At 37.8% G+C, this 17776-nt stretch overlaps 1 protein-coding gene across 1 annotated transcript in view; it reads right to left on the reverse strand.

Moving 5' to 3' along the window:
* LOC107755098 (mothers against decapentaplegic homolog 3) overlaps positions 1 to 17702 on the reverse strand; it is a 48124-nt gene extending 30422 nt beyond the window's left edge. The window contains exon 1 of the mRNA XM_016571767.1: positions 17256 to 17702. Coding sequence (XP_016427253.1) covers positions 17256 to 17458 — 203 coding nt within the window. The 5' untranslated portion in view covers positions 17459 to 17702. The remainder of the gene's footprint in view (positions 1 to 17255) is intronic.
* Between the last annotated feature and the right edge of the window lie 74 nt (positions 17703 to 17776).

Below are 17776 nucleotides of genomic sequence, written 5' to 3' on the forward strand. Positions count from 1 at the left end.
AAAACCCCCCCCCCCCCCTTATCCTTTATAACACTTTATCTGGTGTTTAGGAATAATATATTACTGTATATCTATCCTAATTCCTCCTTATGACCGCAATGTGACTAGGTGGGCCTCGGTGCTGTTACCAAATAGTGACAATAACGGCCATGTTATTGCATTCAGTTTTCTGATGTCATAAATTAACGATTAACGTCTGTTTTCTTAGTACACTGAAATCTTTTATTTCAAATTTTTATGACATACACTACTGTTTTTGAAAGGTCTCTTATGCTTACCAAGGCTGCATTTTTTTTATCAAATATACAGTAAAAACAGCAATATTGTGAAACATTATTACAATTGAAAATAACATATGTTGAAATGTAATTTTTTTCTTGTGATGGCAAAGCTGAATTTCCAGCAGCCATTGTTCCAGTCTTAAGCATCACATGATCCTTCAGAAATTACGCTGATTTGGTGCTCAAGAAACATTTATAATTATTATCGAATTGAACTGAAAACAGTTAATATTTGTGTGGAAATACATTTTTTAGGATTCTTTGATGAATAGAATGTTCAAAACAACAGCATTTAAAAAAAAATCTTTACTGGCACCTTTGATCAATTAAAAGTGTAATTTCTGAAAAATAAATTAATTAATAAAAATCATACTGAACCAGAACTTTTAAAAGGTAGTGTAACCCCTTTCAATACCATTTTTTTATACACAAAAGAAATACGACAGGTAACTACAATTAGGATCATTTAGGAAATGAAAAAGTTTGCACTGAGATCAGTCCTTGGGCTCTGGCATTCATTAGATGCATCCGTCTGAAAATATTGTATCAAGCGTCAGTTCTTCAATTTTCCATTACATTCCAGCACTCAGCAGAGAGAGAGCCTGTGTTTGCTGCTGCGTGGGCAGACCTCATGTGAAAAGGAAGCACTGAATGACTATTGATTGAGCTACAGAGGGCAAATTAGGTCAGCAGCAAGGCACATCCAACCAAAAGAAACGCAGACATGCGCGCACACACACACACACACACACACACAGCCTGGAGGGCGGGTCTAGCCCAGTCTCCCCCTGACCCCCCACCCCCATCTGCATGCCGGCTGTCACTTGAGTAGAGAGAGGGGTAAGACTGGTACAGAGAGGGGGTGAGGAAGAGAAAGAGAGTAGAGGGGGTGAGCTGGAAGGATGGAGGGGTCTTGACACAGGCTGAATCACACTGGGTAGATTTAATCTGGAGGGTAAAACACAGACGTTGTGGACTGCATTGGGCAATTTCTGGATCAGCCCATGCAGCCTTGACTTGACCATGACACTGACACTTCCACAGAGCATTATCATACTCAGCAATCATAGAAATCAGAAACAGCTTTACTGTTCTAGATCTTTTCATGCAACTTTTAAAAAGTTTTGCTTAAACAAAAATTTAGACAGAGCAACAAAAAAAATACAAAGGCAAACTACAGTTGATGTGTTGTAATTTGCACTTATACACTACTAGATTCAACATGATGCATTTGCTTGGAACACAAGAATCTTTCCTAAAGAAATCTTTCCTAAGTAACTTTCAACTTCATTTTGTTTTACTTTTTCGTGCTGTGTCTGGTGTGACAGGGCCTTTAGCGTTTATGCTTTTAAAGCTGAACTTGCATGCCTGTTTGAAATCAGTGAGTTTGACAAAACACGAACTCAGTGAACTGTGATACATGCAAATTTGATGCAAAGGGAGAGAAGGACAAAAGCAACTTCGACATCAGACCAGAGTGTTTGTGGGACCATTTCACCCTGTGGAACATACCCCAACCCAGCCCCCCTTTAAAAACACTTTAAGACCACTGCTATTCCCCCTTCCCCCAGTCTAAACCCAGACAGCACGCAGCAGTACAACAGACTTAATACTAAAAGACACTGTGCAGTGCAGTGATGACAAACATATACCTGATCGCACAGTTACTACTAAAGATAAAAGCTAAACCAACTTATTACAGTTACTCAACTGTGGACTGACTGGTCATAATATCTGTATTGGAATAACAGCTGGAAGCTAATAAAATAGAAAATCTGACTGTAAAAATACAGCAGTAAATGTCTGGAGGAAACCCAAATCAAATGGAAACTCTTAAAGCCTAATTTTTTTTTCCTAATTCAAGGCTTATATACCTGCTTATCCTTTATTTCATAATGCGAGTGTGGGTAAACTATCACGTTTAACTTGTATTATTTTTTAAAAAGGCTTTGGTTTTCCTTGCTCTGCTAAAGTCATTAAGGCCTCCCTTAAGTAAACAGAGCCCTGCAGGGGTCTCATGTGCAGGTGGCTGGATGTGGTTACGGGGGCCCGTTCTCAGCAGGGGAGCAGGACTATAGCAGAAACACTAACAACCATCATACGGTTGCAGCATGGGCCAAAATTAACACTCTAGTTAGTCACTTACTTAGCACTCACAAAAATACTGCATAGTTTAAATCGCCATGTAAAATAACGTAAAAATGAGCTAATCATATCACACAGATACAGAAAAAAAAGATCAGTGACTGCCATGCATCGTATAACAAATTTATAAGTGGAAAATATTAAGTATAGGAAAGGGAAGCCAACGTTTTTTTCCTTTGTTGTTATTAACTGCAGAACAACATGTGTCTTTGTGACAGCGGTGTTTCAGTGAGAATGGCCAGTATATGATGATGCTGCAAGCGAGACAATATACCTGCTCTGTGAAAAACTATCAAAAAGTATCCATACATTTATATTAAAAAAAAGGTGCAATATTTTTAAGTCGGCATTAAATGAAACTTCATCCTATCCATTTTCTAAATGCATGTTATTGTGTTATTGATCTTATTGTGAACAATTCATGCATATCTGTGTGCATATGTTTAAATCGTTATGCTATTTTTCATCAAAATAACTAAATTTTAGGGTAAAAATAACAGACTGATGACGTATGCTGGACTTATCTAATTATTTAGTTCACTTAAACCCCGCCCCTTTCTTACAACTGACTGCATGTTCACGTTCAGCTCTGCCTCCATCCAATTAAAGGGGTCATCCGATGCTACATGCACTTTTACAAGTTGTTTGAACTGAAATGTGTGTTGGCAGTGTGTGTACACCCACCCTATCATGATAAAAATACACCCAGTGTTTTTTTTTAATCTACTAAAATCTTTACCCCTTTCTCAAATCGAGCCGATCTCAAATGCCTGTCTGTGTGACGTCACACAGACCCAGGCCCCTCCCACGATTGTTGATATTGTCCTATCCTAACACACCATACATCAATGGAAAGCTGATTTATTCAGCTTTCAGACGATGAATAAATATCAATTTTAAAAAATTGACCCTTATGACTGGTTTTGTGGTCCAGGGTCACAATTATTTTTTATAATTATTTTTTGAAAGGTACATTGATTTTCTGCAAATTTGCTTTTGGTTTCACTTACGATCCTGTCAGAACTAGGCTCTGGCCACTGATAACTAGGGATGTAACAATTCACTCAACTCACAATTCGATTCACGATTTTGATGTCACGATTCGATTTTCTCACAATTTTTTTTTTATAAAATGAGATTGAAGACAATATACAGTAAATGAAAATGTGTAATTTTATTAGGATATTGCTAGGCCTGTCGCAATAATTTATTAGGCTATTGCTAGGCCTGTCGCGATAATTAAATAACCGTCTAATCGCGATTATTTGATCTAACCGATTATTGTGCTTTTTATACGGCACAAGGGGGAGTCATACACCAAAAGAAACAGAAGAGCACCAGTTTGCTTTTCATGCACTGTTTTGGCTATCATCTGAAGCCATTCCATATCTTAATGTGAGGGACAGAATAGTGCTGGGCGGTATGACCAAAAATTTATATCACGGTATTTTTCAAAATTATACCGGTTTCATGGTACATGACGGCATTTTTTTTTTCATGCATGACCGGATGTTAACCATATTTTCTACTGATTGAGAGAGGAAATACTGCAGTATATTGACTTAGAATGCCCTATTTTACTGTCACGATGAGTGAATATTGTCAAAAAATACCACACTAAATAGTGACTAAACACGACCCCTTTTAATACATGTCACTCTCATTTATAATCGCGGCATCGTCTGATAAAATCAACATGCATCACTCGCTGACAGCAGGTGGCGCTCATGAACAGCAATGGTACAGTGTTTCCTGGGTTACTGCTGTAAACAAAGCAGAGCTGCACTTATGAACACTACACCAACACCTCTGCAAAATATGTGCAACAAGCATTTCTTACAAGATAACTTCAAGAACTGACGAGTTAGACTAGCTTGTTTAAAACTCTTTGTAAAAATGCGGTTTGACATTGATAGACTTTGCATCACTTATGATGTGGCTTGACCACAGACAGCTGCTGTGTCCGCCATTCTTCACATCCTCCCATCCCACCTTTTCAAAACTGTGATGAGAAATGTTGATAACACACAGCTAAAGCTGGCTAGATTGTGTCATAGAAAACAGAGTGTGAAGATAGTGTGAAGACAACTGTGAAGAAAGATCCAACAAAATATATTGTTCACATTGTCAAGAGTAGAACTGTATTTCAGACTCTTTGTTGGGCATAGTAATTCGAGATTACATGTACATTAGGGTATGCCTTCGCACACATAGTGTTTGCACACAGACAGATTTTTCTAACCGTGCATAATCTGTACACTCAGCTCGCATATGCACCTACAATTTTAATGCAATAATTAGTTTGTCTACAAGGTGAAAACACTGGCCTGAGCCATTGTTTCAAAAAAGAAATGGAGGAGACAGAACAACAAACTACTACAGACGGCAACACCAATAGACCCGCATTGACGAGCGCTTGTGTGAGAGGAATAAAAGATGCAATAGTTTTTAACAAGTAAAAAATTTTTAACACATAGTCCTAACTTCTGTAAGAAAAAGTGCAAACACTGGACAAGAATAAGTCTGCATGTGTCGACTTGTCTGTGTTCGTGCACACTGTGAAATGGAGCTGTAGGCATACACTAAGCATTCATGTCAACTGAAGTATACTTTAGCCCAGGGGTACTCAACAGGCGGCCCGCAGGCCGCATCCGGCCCGTCTGCATTAATTTTGTGGCCCGATAGACCCGCATTGACGAGCGCTTTGTGTGAGAGGAATAAAAGATGCAATAGTTTTTAACAAGTAAAAAAATTTTAACACATAGTCCTAACTTCTGTAAGAAAAAGTGCAAACACTGGACAAGAATAAGTCTGCATGTGTCGACTTGTCTGTGTTCGTGCACACTGTGAAATGGAGCTGTAGGCATACACTAAGCATTCATGTCAACTGAAGTATACTTTAGCCCAGGGGTACTCAACAGGCGGCCCGCAGGCCGCATCCGGCCCGTCTGCATTAATTTTGTGGCCCTTTTTTATTATGTATTATGTATTTTTATTATAATTTGCGCTCAAAATATTAGGCAGTTTGATTTTTTTGATCAATGTTTACAATTTGCATTTCTTTTTAAGTCTTGCCAGTGTTTAAACCATTCAGCACTCACGCGCTCTCCTAGAGACGGTGTGCTCATGCACACTCAAAGCGCGCACACACAAGGCCGCCTCACATATAGCTCATGAAATCAGGCTTGTGCTGTGTATAAGCCATTGCGCAAAAATTGCCCCATTGTAAAAACAAAAATGCACTGCATTATCAAACATTTAGGTGAGATAATTATATATTTTTGAAAAATGCCCCCCTCCACCCATCAAATTAAAAAATCCCCCACACAAGAGTCAGGAGAGTCACCTAAGAGGGGAATTATGTAGGGGAAGGTGTATATGTACACTAGGGGTGGGTGTATATATATTTATATGCATATATGCATCAATACATTAGTAGAATTTTTTTTCTTCTCCGATTTGCTGGCATGGGGTTTGGGGGGTTAGGGGATTGTTCTCTAAAATGTGAAAAGCTTTAAATACATTTTTTTTTTTTTTTTTAAAGAAGGCTTCAAAAAGATCGGTATCAGTGATCATATCGGCAGATACTGATTCCTGTGATCGACGATCGGTGAACGGCTCCAAAAATCCTGATCGGAGCACCCTTATGATTACATATTAAAACAATCAGATTACAATAACAATCAAATGATAGATATGAACTTCCAGTCTACAGCAGTCCAAGCCTACAGAGCCACCTCAGATAAAACACCACAGTCTTAAAATGAAAGACTACAGCGATTAACTTGGATTAGTGTGTGTACATTCATGGCAGACTTTATAGCAAGTCTCTCCAAACTCTCATACAAACTTCAAAACATCCTGCACAAAGTCTACACTGGCGCATTTCTAAAAAAAAAAAACAACACACACACACACACAGAGTTCACGACTGAAGGACGGTTATTTTCTCACGGTGGTCAGAAGCAGTCTGAGGGTCAGCAGTAGGGTTAGTGATGACAGACTAGCACAAAGCAGTCTTGTTGTCTACTGTACAGAGTGTCTATTATTCCAGCAGATATGGAGGCGGCACAGAGCTTTTCTAAACCTTCAACCCCGGCAGGAGCCGCAAACCCAGAAGCAGCCCACGCCCTCCCCTGGGCAGACAGAGCATTCCTGAGGGCTGACTAACCCCACCTCAAACAACACACACACAGGAGAGACGTACACGAGCACACACTCAAATATCTGCTCTCAGTGCACAGACTTGCTTAGACACAACAACGGAGTGTGTACACAAACAGTATGAGTGCACTCACTTCCAGAACATAGAAACGCACAAACACATACTGTACACAAACTCACAGATGACAAACTGTGTCACTAATCTTCACCACAACTGCAGTCAGACTTGGCATACTCTGCTTTCTCCATCACTTGGATGCTACAGCCATCATAACACCCTCAGGGAATCCACAAACACCTATAGGCATGGCATCAGTCAAACAAGACACAAACGTGAACACAACTTTCATGCACACAGACAGTATAACATTTTACACTAAATAGGTAACTACATTCAGTAGGTCTAAACATAGGGCTGGACGATATGGCCAAAATTTATAACACGATATATTCCTTAATTTCAGTCGATGCGATATAATTCCGATATCGATATGAACACTATAAAAAAAAGCCTCGTAAAAACTGCCAAGAACGCCCACAACAGATGTCTGTCTAACAAACTCATGAAAAATGAATTTGGCAAGTCTATGACACCTCATATAAAACCATATAATATTTTAGAAAAAAACGGCACAAATAAATTAATGTTCACCTTTTATTTGTATTTAGCCTTCATACAAACAAGAAATGTGAAATCACTGTCAAATAATCGTCTCAGACTCACCTAATTAATATTAATATCTTTAACTTCAAACTATAGCCTAACATACCAGTCAAAAGTTTTTGAACAGTTAAATTTTTAATGTTTTTAAAGAATTCTCTTCAGCTCACCAAGCCTGCATTTATTTGATCCAAAATACAGCAAAAACAGTAAAATATTTTTACTATTTAAAATGACTGTTTTCTATTTGAAAACATTTTAAAATACAATTTATTCCTGTGATTTCAAAGCTATATTTCTAAAAAAAGAAAGAAAAAAGAAATCATACTGACTCCAAGCTTTTGAATGGAATAGTGTATAATGTTACAAAAGCTTTTTATTTCAGATAAATGCTGATCTTTGGATATTTCTATTCATCAAAGAATCCTGTAAAAAAAATGTACTCAACTGTTTTTAAAACATTAAAAAGCTTACTGTTCAAAAACGTTTGACTGGTAGTGTAGGCTGATTATTCTTATAGATTGAAACAAATGTGCTTTAGCCAGTGTAAAGAGAATGAAAAGTGCTCTGAGTTGCTGCAGAAAAAAAAGAGCAACAACAAACACATGTTGCTGGAGACGGCTTATTGAAAATGCAAACTGATTGTCTGCCAGCAGGAGGCGCTTTGAGAGCGGTAGAACTAGTGGTTTCTCCAGTAATGGATGTAATCAAATCAGCTCCGTTCATGAATGCTTCTTTATCAGATAAAAAGAAAACGCCATCGAAACTTTTCTGAAGACAGTCCTTTCCCTTCAGAGATACATTCATATAAAACACCCGCGCTGTGCAGTGCTCATGTTTATTCAACGAAGTCAAACGCCACAAATAAATCAATGTATGGGAATAAGGTAATGTATATCGAAATATCGGAAATGTGTTTAAAAATCATATCACCGTTATTGAAAAAAATTATATCGCGATACATATTGATATTGAATTATTGTCCAGCCCTAGTTTATCATTGCCATGTTTCACCTCCCCAACAAAATCACCCCTCATTCTAGAATGATTGTCTCCAATTTGAGCTATCTGAATTATTATCTGGTGAAATTCCTGTTTTTTATATCACAAAATTATATCGCAATACATATTGATATTGAATTATTGTCTATCTAAACAGTTGATTAGTTGTCCAACAACTAGTGCTGAAATAGCAGCAATATAGCGTTTCCTTGGTTACCGCTGTAAACAAAGCAACGCTGCCCTTTTAAATGCTACAATTATATGCATTATACGGAGGTAAGACGAAATGAAAATACCGTCTAAACTTTTCTGAAGACAGTCAGATACATTCATATAAATCCCCAATTCAGTATTTAGAATTTTCTTCCTATATTTCGAGCATCGTGAACAGTGAGCTTGATCTGCCTGCTACAGTATTTTCTCCTCTTTGCGTCCGTCTTTCAGCATCTCTGGCTTCTGTTAACGGCTGTTTACAGTTGGTTTATTTGCCCAGTTAAAGAATTAATTGTGTGTTATTAATAGTTCTAAAAGTTTTCCAACCATTAGTCAGAAGTGTATGCAGTTTACAGTAAAGATGCACTGATTGCAGTTTTCTTGGCTGATTCCAATTTCCATTTGTGTGTGTGTGTGTGTGTGTGTGTGTGTGTGACCAATTTTTGTCGATTCGTATATATACAAACAAAAATCTACTTTTTTTTTTTCAATGCAAAAAAATATATTTTTCATAATAAAAGAAATTATTAAACATTACAATTTCCTCCAATCTGGACTAAGTTACAGATGTTATCTCACTTAACTCTCAAAATGAAGTGCTCTGTGACTGGAAAAAGGTAGAAATGAGTTGCTGTATATAACAAAACAGATGTCATTTCCACTATGTTCATAAACGGGCATTTTTTTTTCCCTAATCTTATTAAATGTATGTGTCATCTTTCACATCCAATTCTTACATTGTTTCAACTAATTCAGTTAGAACAATAAGAAACTGCAGAGTTGTTACCATTCAAATGAAATCAGTATCAACAAACTCCATTTTCCACTGCAGGAAACACAGAATCTGCATCTGAAGTGGCATTAGATGTATTTACAAAGACTGATGAAGTTGAGAGTTGCCATACATGCATTTACACTGAAAAATTGCAAATGTATAAAAAATGTTATAAGTAGTGGTCGACCGAAATTGGTTTTTTGACAGCCGATGCCGATATCTTGGAAAGCAGGGTGGCTGATGGCCGATATAATTTTATTTATTTTAATTAATATTTAAGAAATTTGAAAACATTTGAAAATTGATAAAAAAAATAAATGTGTTAAATAAACATACTTATACTTTAGATGAAAAAGTATTTTTCACAAATAAATAAATATTTAATAAAAATATAATTAAAAAGGAAGTAAACACTGTAACCAACAGGGCACTCAGTAATCTGTGATAATCTTTGTAATTTTTGTGTGCATTAATCATATTTTTTTCAAATAAAGACAAGGTAACACTCATTTTACATACAGCACACAGTGGAAATGACATGGGTATCTTCAGCAAGAAATATTTTGTTTGGTAAAATTTATTACATATAGAGTAAATGATGACACAATTGTCATTTTTGGGTGGGTGAACTATAGAAGTGGATCATCACCATCAGATCAATCGGTGTGTGACATCAAAGTACAGTGTAGGGCTGGGCGATATGACGATATTATCGTATATCGACGATGTCTCGTAAGTATTGCGATGTCGCGGATTCATTCAGAAACAAGACAAATAACTGTCTTCATGAATGGGTTACTGAATCACTGACTCACTGGATTCGTTCAAAAAAGTGAATTCATTCAGTAAAGAAACACCACTGTGTTGCTGAGAGACACACAACAGTTATGCTGTGCCTTTGATTGGAACGATTTTCGTCAGCGACACTGAGAAAAAACAGTCAATATTGTGTCTAAAATGTAAGTCACTTAATTTTAACTTCTTGTTTATTGAACTACTATTGTATAAAATTAATATCACATTAAATTGTGCTGATATTCGGGGAAACATCTTTGTTGTGTAATATTGCTTACCTATATCATATATTATACACAGTATGCTTCTTTAACTTTCTGTGAGTTACTTTTGGCGCTTTTCCACTGCGTGGTACGACTCGGCTCGGCACGGCTCAGTACGGCACGGCACGGCTCGGTTTGGCTTGGTTTGTGTTTCCACTGCAGTTGTTGCGCTCTCTCTCTCTCACTCAGGCTGCGTGAGCCTCATCTGACATGACATAAATACATTGTCAGTCGCCGTTTACACTGAATGCAGTAATATCAGAATCATTCTCGCATGAAAATTTGTGGTGGCCAAGTTTCAGTGCTTCCCTAGTTATTTTTGTAATGACGTTTTAATCACGCTTCTTGTCCAGTCGGGCAAGTAAAATTCTCTCTCACTTGCCCCTTTAAATAATCTACTTGTCCCAGATGAGCGTTAATCGAGTCCTTTGGTTCCCCCATAGTTTACTTTGGCCCTACATGCATGACAGATTGCGAACTCTTTGTCTTCTTCACTCATAGTGAAGAACTTTCACTTCGATGACATGTTTACATGAGGATGTGAGCGTAGCTGTGACGTCACCGGTCCGGGCCGATCATGCGGAAAGTTGGCTAATTCCAGTCTCTGGCCAGTCGATCGGTGCATCTCTAGTTAACAGGGATCTCCTCTCGATTAACGATGCTGTGTACATTGCTTAGGCACTTGTACCGGTATGCCGGTTTCTTAAAAAATTCATACCGTTTGCATATTTCAAACCGGTTAACCATTTGAACCTGTATATCGCTCAGCACTACCAACAACCAACTAGCTGATTAGTGAGGTTGAACAATATATGTAGATTTTTTCTTAACACACACAAGAGTTCAAAAGTTTGGGGTCCATAAGATTTTTTTTTATCCATTTAATGCATCCATGTTAAATAAAAGTATTAGTTTTTAAAACATTTTGATCAGTAGTGTGTCAAAATGTTTTAGCAGCGGTGCTGCTAAAGTAGGGATAGATTACAATTGTCGGACTAGCTGACTGTTAGACCAGTGTTTCCCAACCGGGGTGCCGTGTAAAAAATCCTTTTTTAATATTTTTAAATTGCTAAAATGTTCAAAAAAGAATCTATTATATAATATCCATTTCTGATGTCGCCAATAATTAGAGATGCACCGAAATTTCAGCTGCCGAAAATTAGTTCACCGCTCAGGTTTCACTTTCACGTGGTGTGACGCTCTGCATATTATCCCGCTCTATGCGTGTGTGTGCGCCGCTCAGTCGCTTGCGGCCCATGTGAGTGCTCCACTCATATACCGTTCATGCGATTTTATTTGTGCTATCATTATTAATTTCTTTATTTGTTCTTATTTTATTACTGACTGCTTACTTGTCATTTTTTATTCAATTCAAAGTTTGAAATCAAGCTATCTCGTGCTACTGCACCAAAATTACCCCACTGTAAAATAAAAAAAACACTGAGTGAGCAAAAATTTGTGAGTTAGCTAGTTATAATGGTAATTAAATCATTTTTACATATGTATAAAAGCCTAGATTAAAATCTGTCATATAAATTGGTATCTTCATTAGAAATTAGCCTACTGATTGCCATCGTTCATGCGAATTGGAACAGCAAAGTCCACTCAAACATTGAGTCGACAGGAAACATCGATGTAGTACAGTATTGTTTCTGTCTGCAATAGCCCTACTGTGTTGTAACATGGTGTGGTATATGGGCAACTCTGGTAACGCTGCCCTCTCATTCATTGATCTGCTAACCGCTATGTTATGCTCGCGTGTTCTGATAATAATAGCTTTCTAGGACTAAACATTATTTGGATAATTGGTAAAAAAAAAAAAAAAAATTATATCTTAACCCTACTGTTAGACCTACCTGAAAAACTAAAAAGCAATTTATTTAATTCGAAGGCCTGTCGTTAATTTTTATTTGTGCTATTATTATTCATTTCTTTATTTGTTCTTATTTTATTACTGACTGCTTACTTGTCATTTTTTATTCAATTCAAAGTTTGAAATCAAGCTATCTCGTGCTACTGCACCAAAATTACCCCACTGTAAAATAAAAAAAACACTGAGTGAGCAAAAATTTGTGAGATAGCTAGTTATAATGGTAATTAAATAATGTTTACATATGTATAAAAACCTACATTACCAAAGGGTGCCGCGACTAAAAAAAGGTTGGGAAACACTGTGTTAGACGACCAGTCAACCATCTGTTAGGGAGTTGACTACTTTTTCTAGTCTAGTTTTATATTATAGCAGCTGAGCTTTAATTCATTGTGCTTTAGTTAATTGCATGGTAAGAACTTTTCGAGAACTTTTCAAGTTTTGCGTTTTACATCCATTTATATTTATGTAAATGCCTTTTATCCAAAGTGACTTACACTGCATTTTAAGGTATACAATTGATCAGTTCACACATACCCTGGAAGCTGAAATCATGACCTTGGCATTGCTAGCATCATGTTTTACTGTTTGAGCTGCACTAATGCTATTAAGCACTGCCGCTACAGCCATACACATTCAGACAGACGTCTTTGGCCGTTGCGTTGTGTCTCAGGCTGTTCTGTGTCACAGAGCCCCACCACAAGTTGCATTTTTAAAAATACATTTTAAAAAGTGTGTCTGGTCTCCTGTACACTGTTACATTCAGTTGCACTCAGTGCATTCAGGATCAGGTGAAACCAAAACCAGACTATTAGGCCTCAGGGCTAGTCATTCACTCAACCCACAAACTAATCAATACTAAAAATATGTAGTTTTACATACCCCTACCATGAATCATGACTAATACGCCTAACCGCAGGTTGCTCCAGGACAGTCCCGGTAATAAGAGTGCAGCAAGTTGCTTTAGATAAAAATGTTAAAAGACTATGACAGGTCTGAGGCCAATGGTGCTCACATAGTGTCTTTACTGTTACTTTCAGCCATCACTTCAAAGGGTTGTGAAATTCTGTCATGCTGTCTTTCACTCTCTTTCCATCAGCTGCCACACAATAACTCTGAATCATCAGACAGATTCACTTCCCTCAGACACGCGGCGCTTTGAAGGCATTACCCCGGCTGAAACAAAACAACCCTCGGCACATCAATTACAAGCCAATGACATCCAATCTCAATGTTTTATCAAAGCGCTTTTGAATCACTGTATACTGTATAGAGTTTCAGGATGTCAGACTTAAAGCCAGACATCTCTTCAAGGCGCAGACACTTTCAAATGCCAACAATAAACTCTATCGCCGCAGCAGAGCACATACTATTTCCTAGCTGATAGGTGACTTGTTTGAGAATCTGGCTGAATGCGCCTACACAATGGACCACAGGTTTTATTCACAGTTCAGATGCTTTTGAAGTCATTGTACGTAGAGTGCAAAAGCAAACAAAGACTGCAGGGTTGAGAAATAGCAGGCATCCCAGAACACAGACACACTGTGGAGCAGACATCCTCTCAGGAAGTCTATGTGGACACTCTGATAGGTCTTCGACAGGTGTACGGCAGGTGAAGGGAAGTGTGACCATGGTATAATTATGTTTTTTGCATCCTGCCTTGGACAATTTCAATCTGTCTTCCATCTCCTCTTTCCACTGCATCATTTGAACTCAGTGTCCTCTTTAACTCAATCTATGCCTTTATCTGTCTTTCTCTGGATCTCCAGCAGGCTGGGACAGGATTCCAGCGTGAGCTGCATGTGAGGGCAAGACAGGATTGTGTGGCCTGAAGCGTGTCGAGTGTGTCTGAGGAATCTGGATCCTCCAGGAGGGTGAGGCAGAGTGTTGTATCACAGATGTGAAGGCTATACCATCTACAGATCTGGCCAAGAATAGAGCATTGGACTGGACGCAGTGTTGATTCAGGTTACACTACTCTAACAACAAGGAAAAAAACTAAAGTATAAAGCACCAAACCAGTCAATCCGAGTTAAACTGTACACACATCCCAATAGTTGAAGTCTTCATTTGTTATGGTTTCTGTCACCACCGAGCTCTACCAGAGAAGCACCAGTGGGTCACACCACAAAGCCACAGGCTCAAACTCCCTTTCCCTCCGGGGTGACTCAGTCTGATCTCTGGCTGAGAGCCCTGCTTTCACTGAACTATCTGTTGTTTGGAAACAACAACCAATACAACAGTGCTGCAGGCTTGGACCGCAGCTGCACGGCCCTGTAACACCACCACACAATTATGGAAATGTCAAATTTGGAAAGGAAATCTCAAAGGGACTCTATTTTTACTTGTAAGGTTACAGTTGTGTCTTCTAGTTTTTTTTTTTATTACATTCCGTTAGCCAACCCAGTTTAGCAAATAATATAGTAAATGTAGTCAAGCAACCCAAATGTGTCAAGAGTCAAGACAATGACAATGAGAATACAGCTCATGAATAAACTCTCCTATGAGGTTTACCAGCATAGTAATTCTGTAGCATCTGGTTCCATTTCAGAGAGCCATGGCTCACTTTTGAGGTCTGGTACAAATATGACATGGGCTAGAAAAATACATATGAGCCTTATATAGCCTATGTACGCACGTTTAATCATTAAAAGATCGCGATCTTGATTCAAACACACGCGATCTTATTCCTAAATGACAGTGATTCTGCTATGTCTATTAAACCTTTGAAATCACAATCACATCGGAATATTTAAACCTGCTTTCACTTTTGGGTGAACTAACCCTTTAAATGTATTTGATGTCTGAATCATTCATTCAAGAGATTCAAAACGAAACAAGTCTTCATTTATCTTCATTCATTTAAAATATTTTTTTTTTTTACATAATTAGGGTAATTCGTTTAAATTAATAAATATTTTTAAATAGACTCATTTACTATAACATTAATAAAACATTTTGTCAGAAACTCAAGAAAATTACACATTTCGTTTGGTTGTCTGTTTTGTTTTCAGAATCGTGGGAGAATCATAGCTTAATACATAGGCTAATATAAGTGGCAACTAACTAATACCATTAGTAGGTCATATATTTATTATTTTATAGGTAATATTACTACTGTTTCTAATATTAAAATTAGTTCTGCAACCCAATCCCCCCCCCTCCTTTTGGTTTGTTCCGCGATCCTTGCAGAGAGCTACCTGTGATTATAAGGCTGAAGACTGCAGATAGGAGAGATTTTGTGGCCTTTACCTTTACAGTATATACAATGATATGTCTTTATTGTCTATAAACTATAAAGAAAAAAACAGTGAATTTGTTGAATTGCGATCTAAACCAATATGAGGTTTTCAATGGCAATACGATCAGAGGTTGCTTTACAAATAGGCTAATCATTATCCATCAATTTGACTGACTTGGAAGTAAATTTCCATCATGCTCTAGTTATTTTCCATCAGTGAAATCTAGCATTGCTTAATGTGACAATGATATCACAAAAAGCTTTTCTGTCAAGAGCTCTTTTAGTCTTTCCAAACACTCTTACCTTTTTATTCTAATCTTATAATGTGAAAAAGACAACAGACACTGCGTTCTGGTGACACGATTTAAAAACCAACATCCCATTAATTATTTCACTTTCTTGCTTTCTTCCCTTTTCGTCACTATATTAGCATGATTTACTGTGGGAATTCTAATAGGGATGTGTAATAGTTTAATTATTTTTACTTTACCAGACTGACAAAACCATTTTGAAATTTCCATCAGTATTTTCGAGATTTGATAATAAAATGTTTGGTTAATGCAAACACTGGATACAATATGTAGAGATCATGATAACTACTGACCAATATAATGACAATATGTCATTGTTTAAAAGTTTGGGGTTGGAATTTTTTTTATGTTTTACAATAAATGTTTTCTACTTTAATGCATTATAATACGTAATTTAATCCTGTGATGGCAAAGTGGAAGTTTCAGCAGCCATTACTCCAGTCTTCAGTGTCACATGATCTCTCCAGAAATCATTCTAATATGCTAATTTCGTGCTTAAGAAACATCTTACTATTATCAATGTTAAAAAAAAGTTGCTTAATATTTTTGGGGAAACCGTGATACATTTGTTTTCAGACCACTTTAAAGAATCGAAAGTTCAAAAGAGCAGCATTTATTTAAAATATAATTTTTTGTAACATTATAAATGTCACTTTTGCTCAATTTATTGTAATTTTAATTTTATCTACTACTCAAACCCTATGCCGGGAAAGTCTGTCTATAAGAAAACATCTTACAGCAACAAAAAGCATAATTTACAACAAAACTTCAGTGACGTCTACAAATGAGTTCTCAATTCGCACAATGTTTGAATACATCAGCAGAATAGGATGACAGAACCAGTGCCTATGCCATGTTTCTCTGTACTGAAGTGCTGAGACTGAAGATCTGCTGAGTCTAAGGGCTTGTAGACAACCCTAGTGTGGCTCGTAGGGACAAGACCAGTGAGCAGTTGGCCAGCATCGGACTGTGACATAACAAGATTAACCAGTCACAGCAAAACTGAGAGGAAAAAAACAGCCTAGGACAACAACCTCCATCCCATATCCACCGATGCAACACACACACTTAGGAAGAACAAGACCTGAACGTCCTGCGCCAAATATACCCCTCCATCCAAAACATAAGCACAGAATTCTTAACACACCGTTTAGCCCAGATACAGCAGCTCCAGCGTTCCCCAGATTAAGGTCAGGTTATATAACCTCGTCACAACCCAAACGACAACCCCAGGCAAGGCAAATGTGGGTTTATGAAAGCACAGAGGAGTATGAAGTTACAGTAAATCAACAGGAGTGTCCGAATTTGATAATATAAACAGATACGAGTTACTGCACTCATAGTATGGAGATGTTGTTTATGATTATGTAGGAAGTTGATTACTAAACAGAATGGGCTTTGCTGCTTTCTTCAACTTTACTGTCTTTCCAAGGTGTTTTTTAAGACTATGCGGCCTCGCTCAGCTAAAATCACGACAGTAAAACAGCACTTTACCACCCTCAGTAAAGTCGAGGATGTTTTTTACCGCACTCACCGTGGTATGGTGATACACTTGGTGTTGATATTCTGAGTTGTGATGGCTTTCTCGAGCTCGTCCAGCTGTCCCGTCTTCTTCAGCTTCTTCACCAGACTCTTGACGGCTTTTTCGCACCATTTCTCCTCCTGTCCGTTCTGCTCTCCCTTCTTCCAGCCCAGCAATCTCTTCACGATCGGCGGAGTGAACGGTAAAATTGACATGTTGAATTCAGTTCAACGTTGCTCTATTGCGCAGTCTCGCACGTAACTCGGAGAGAAATTCGGGATACTTTTTTATCTTCAGTGTAATCCGAAGGCGGTAAATCAAAATAAACTGTTTAGCGGTCGATAGTAAAATTGACAAAAGTGAGAGGCACTTGAGACGTGACCGAGACACGGTCTCAAGTTCAGCGCTCAGCTCTGCTCCGTCTCTCAAGTTCAGCGCTCAGCGCTCTCTCTCTCTCTCTCTCTCGAGAGAGAGAGAGAGAGAGAGAGAGAGAGAGAGAGAGAGAGAGAGAGAGAGAGAGAGAGAGAGAGAGA

The sequence above is a fragment of the Sinocyclocheilus rhinocerous genome, unplaced genomic scaffold (assembly GCF_001515625.1).
Source record: "Sinocyclocheilus rhinocerous isolate Xijiao unplaced genomic scaffold, SAMN03320098_v1.1 scaffold591, whole genome shotgun sequence".
NCBI classification, from domain to species: domain Eukaryota; kingdom Metazoa; phylum Chordata; class Actinopteri; order Cypriniformes; family Cyprinidae; genus Sinocyclocheilus; species Sinocyclocheilus rhinocerous.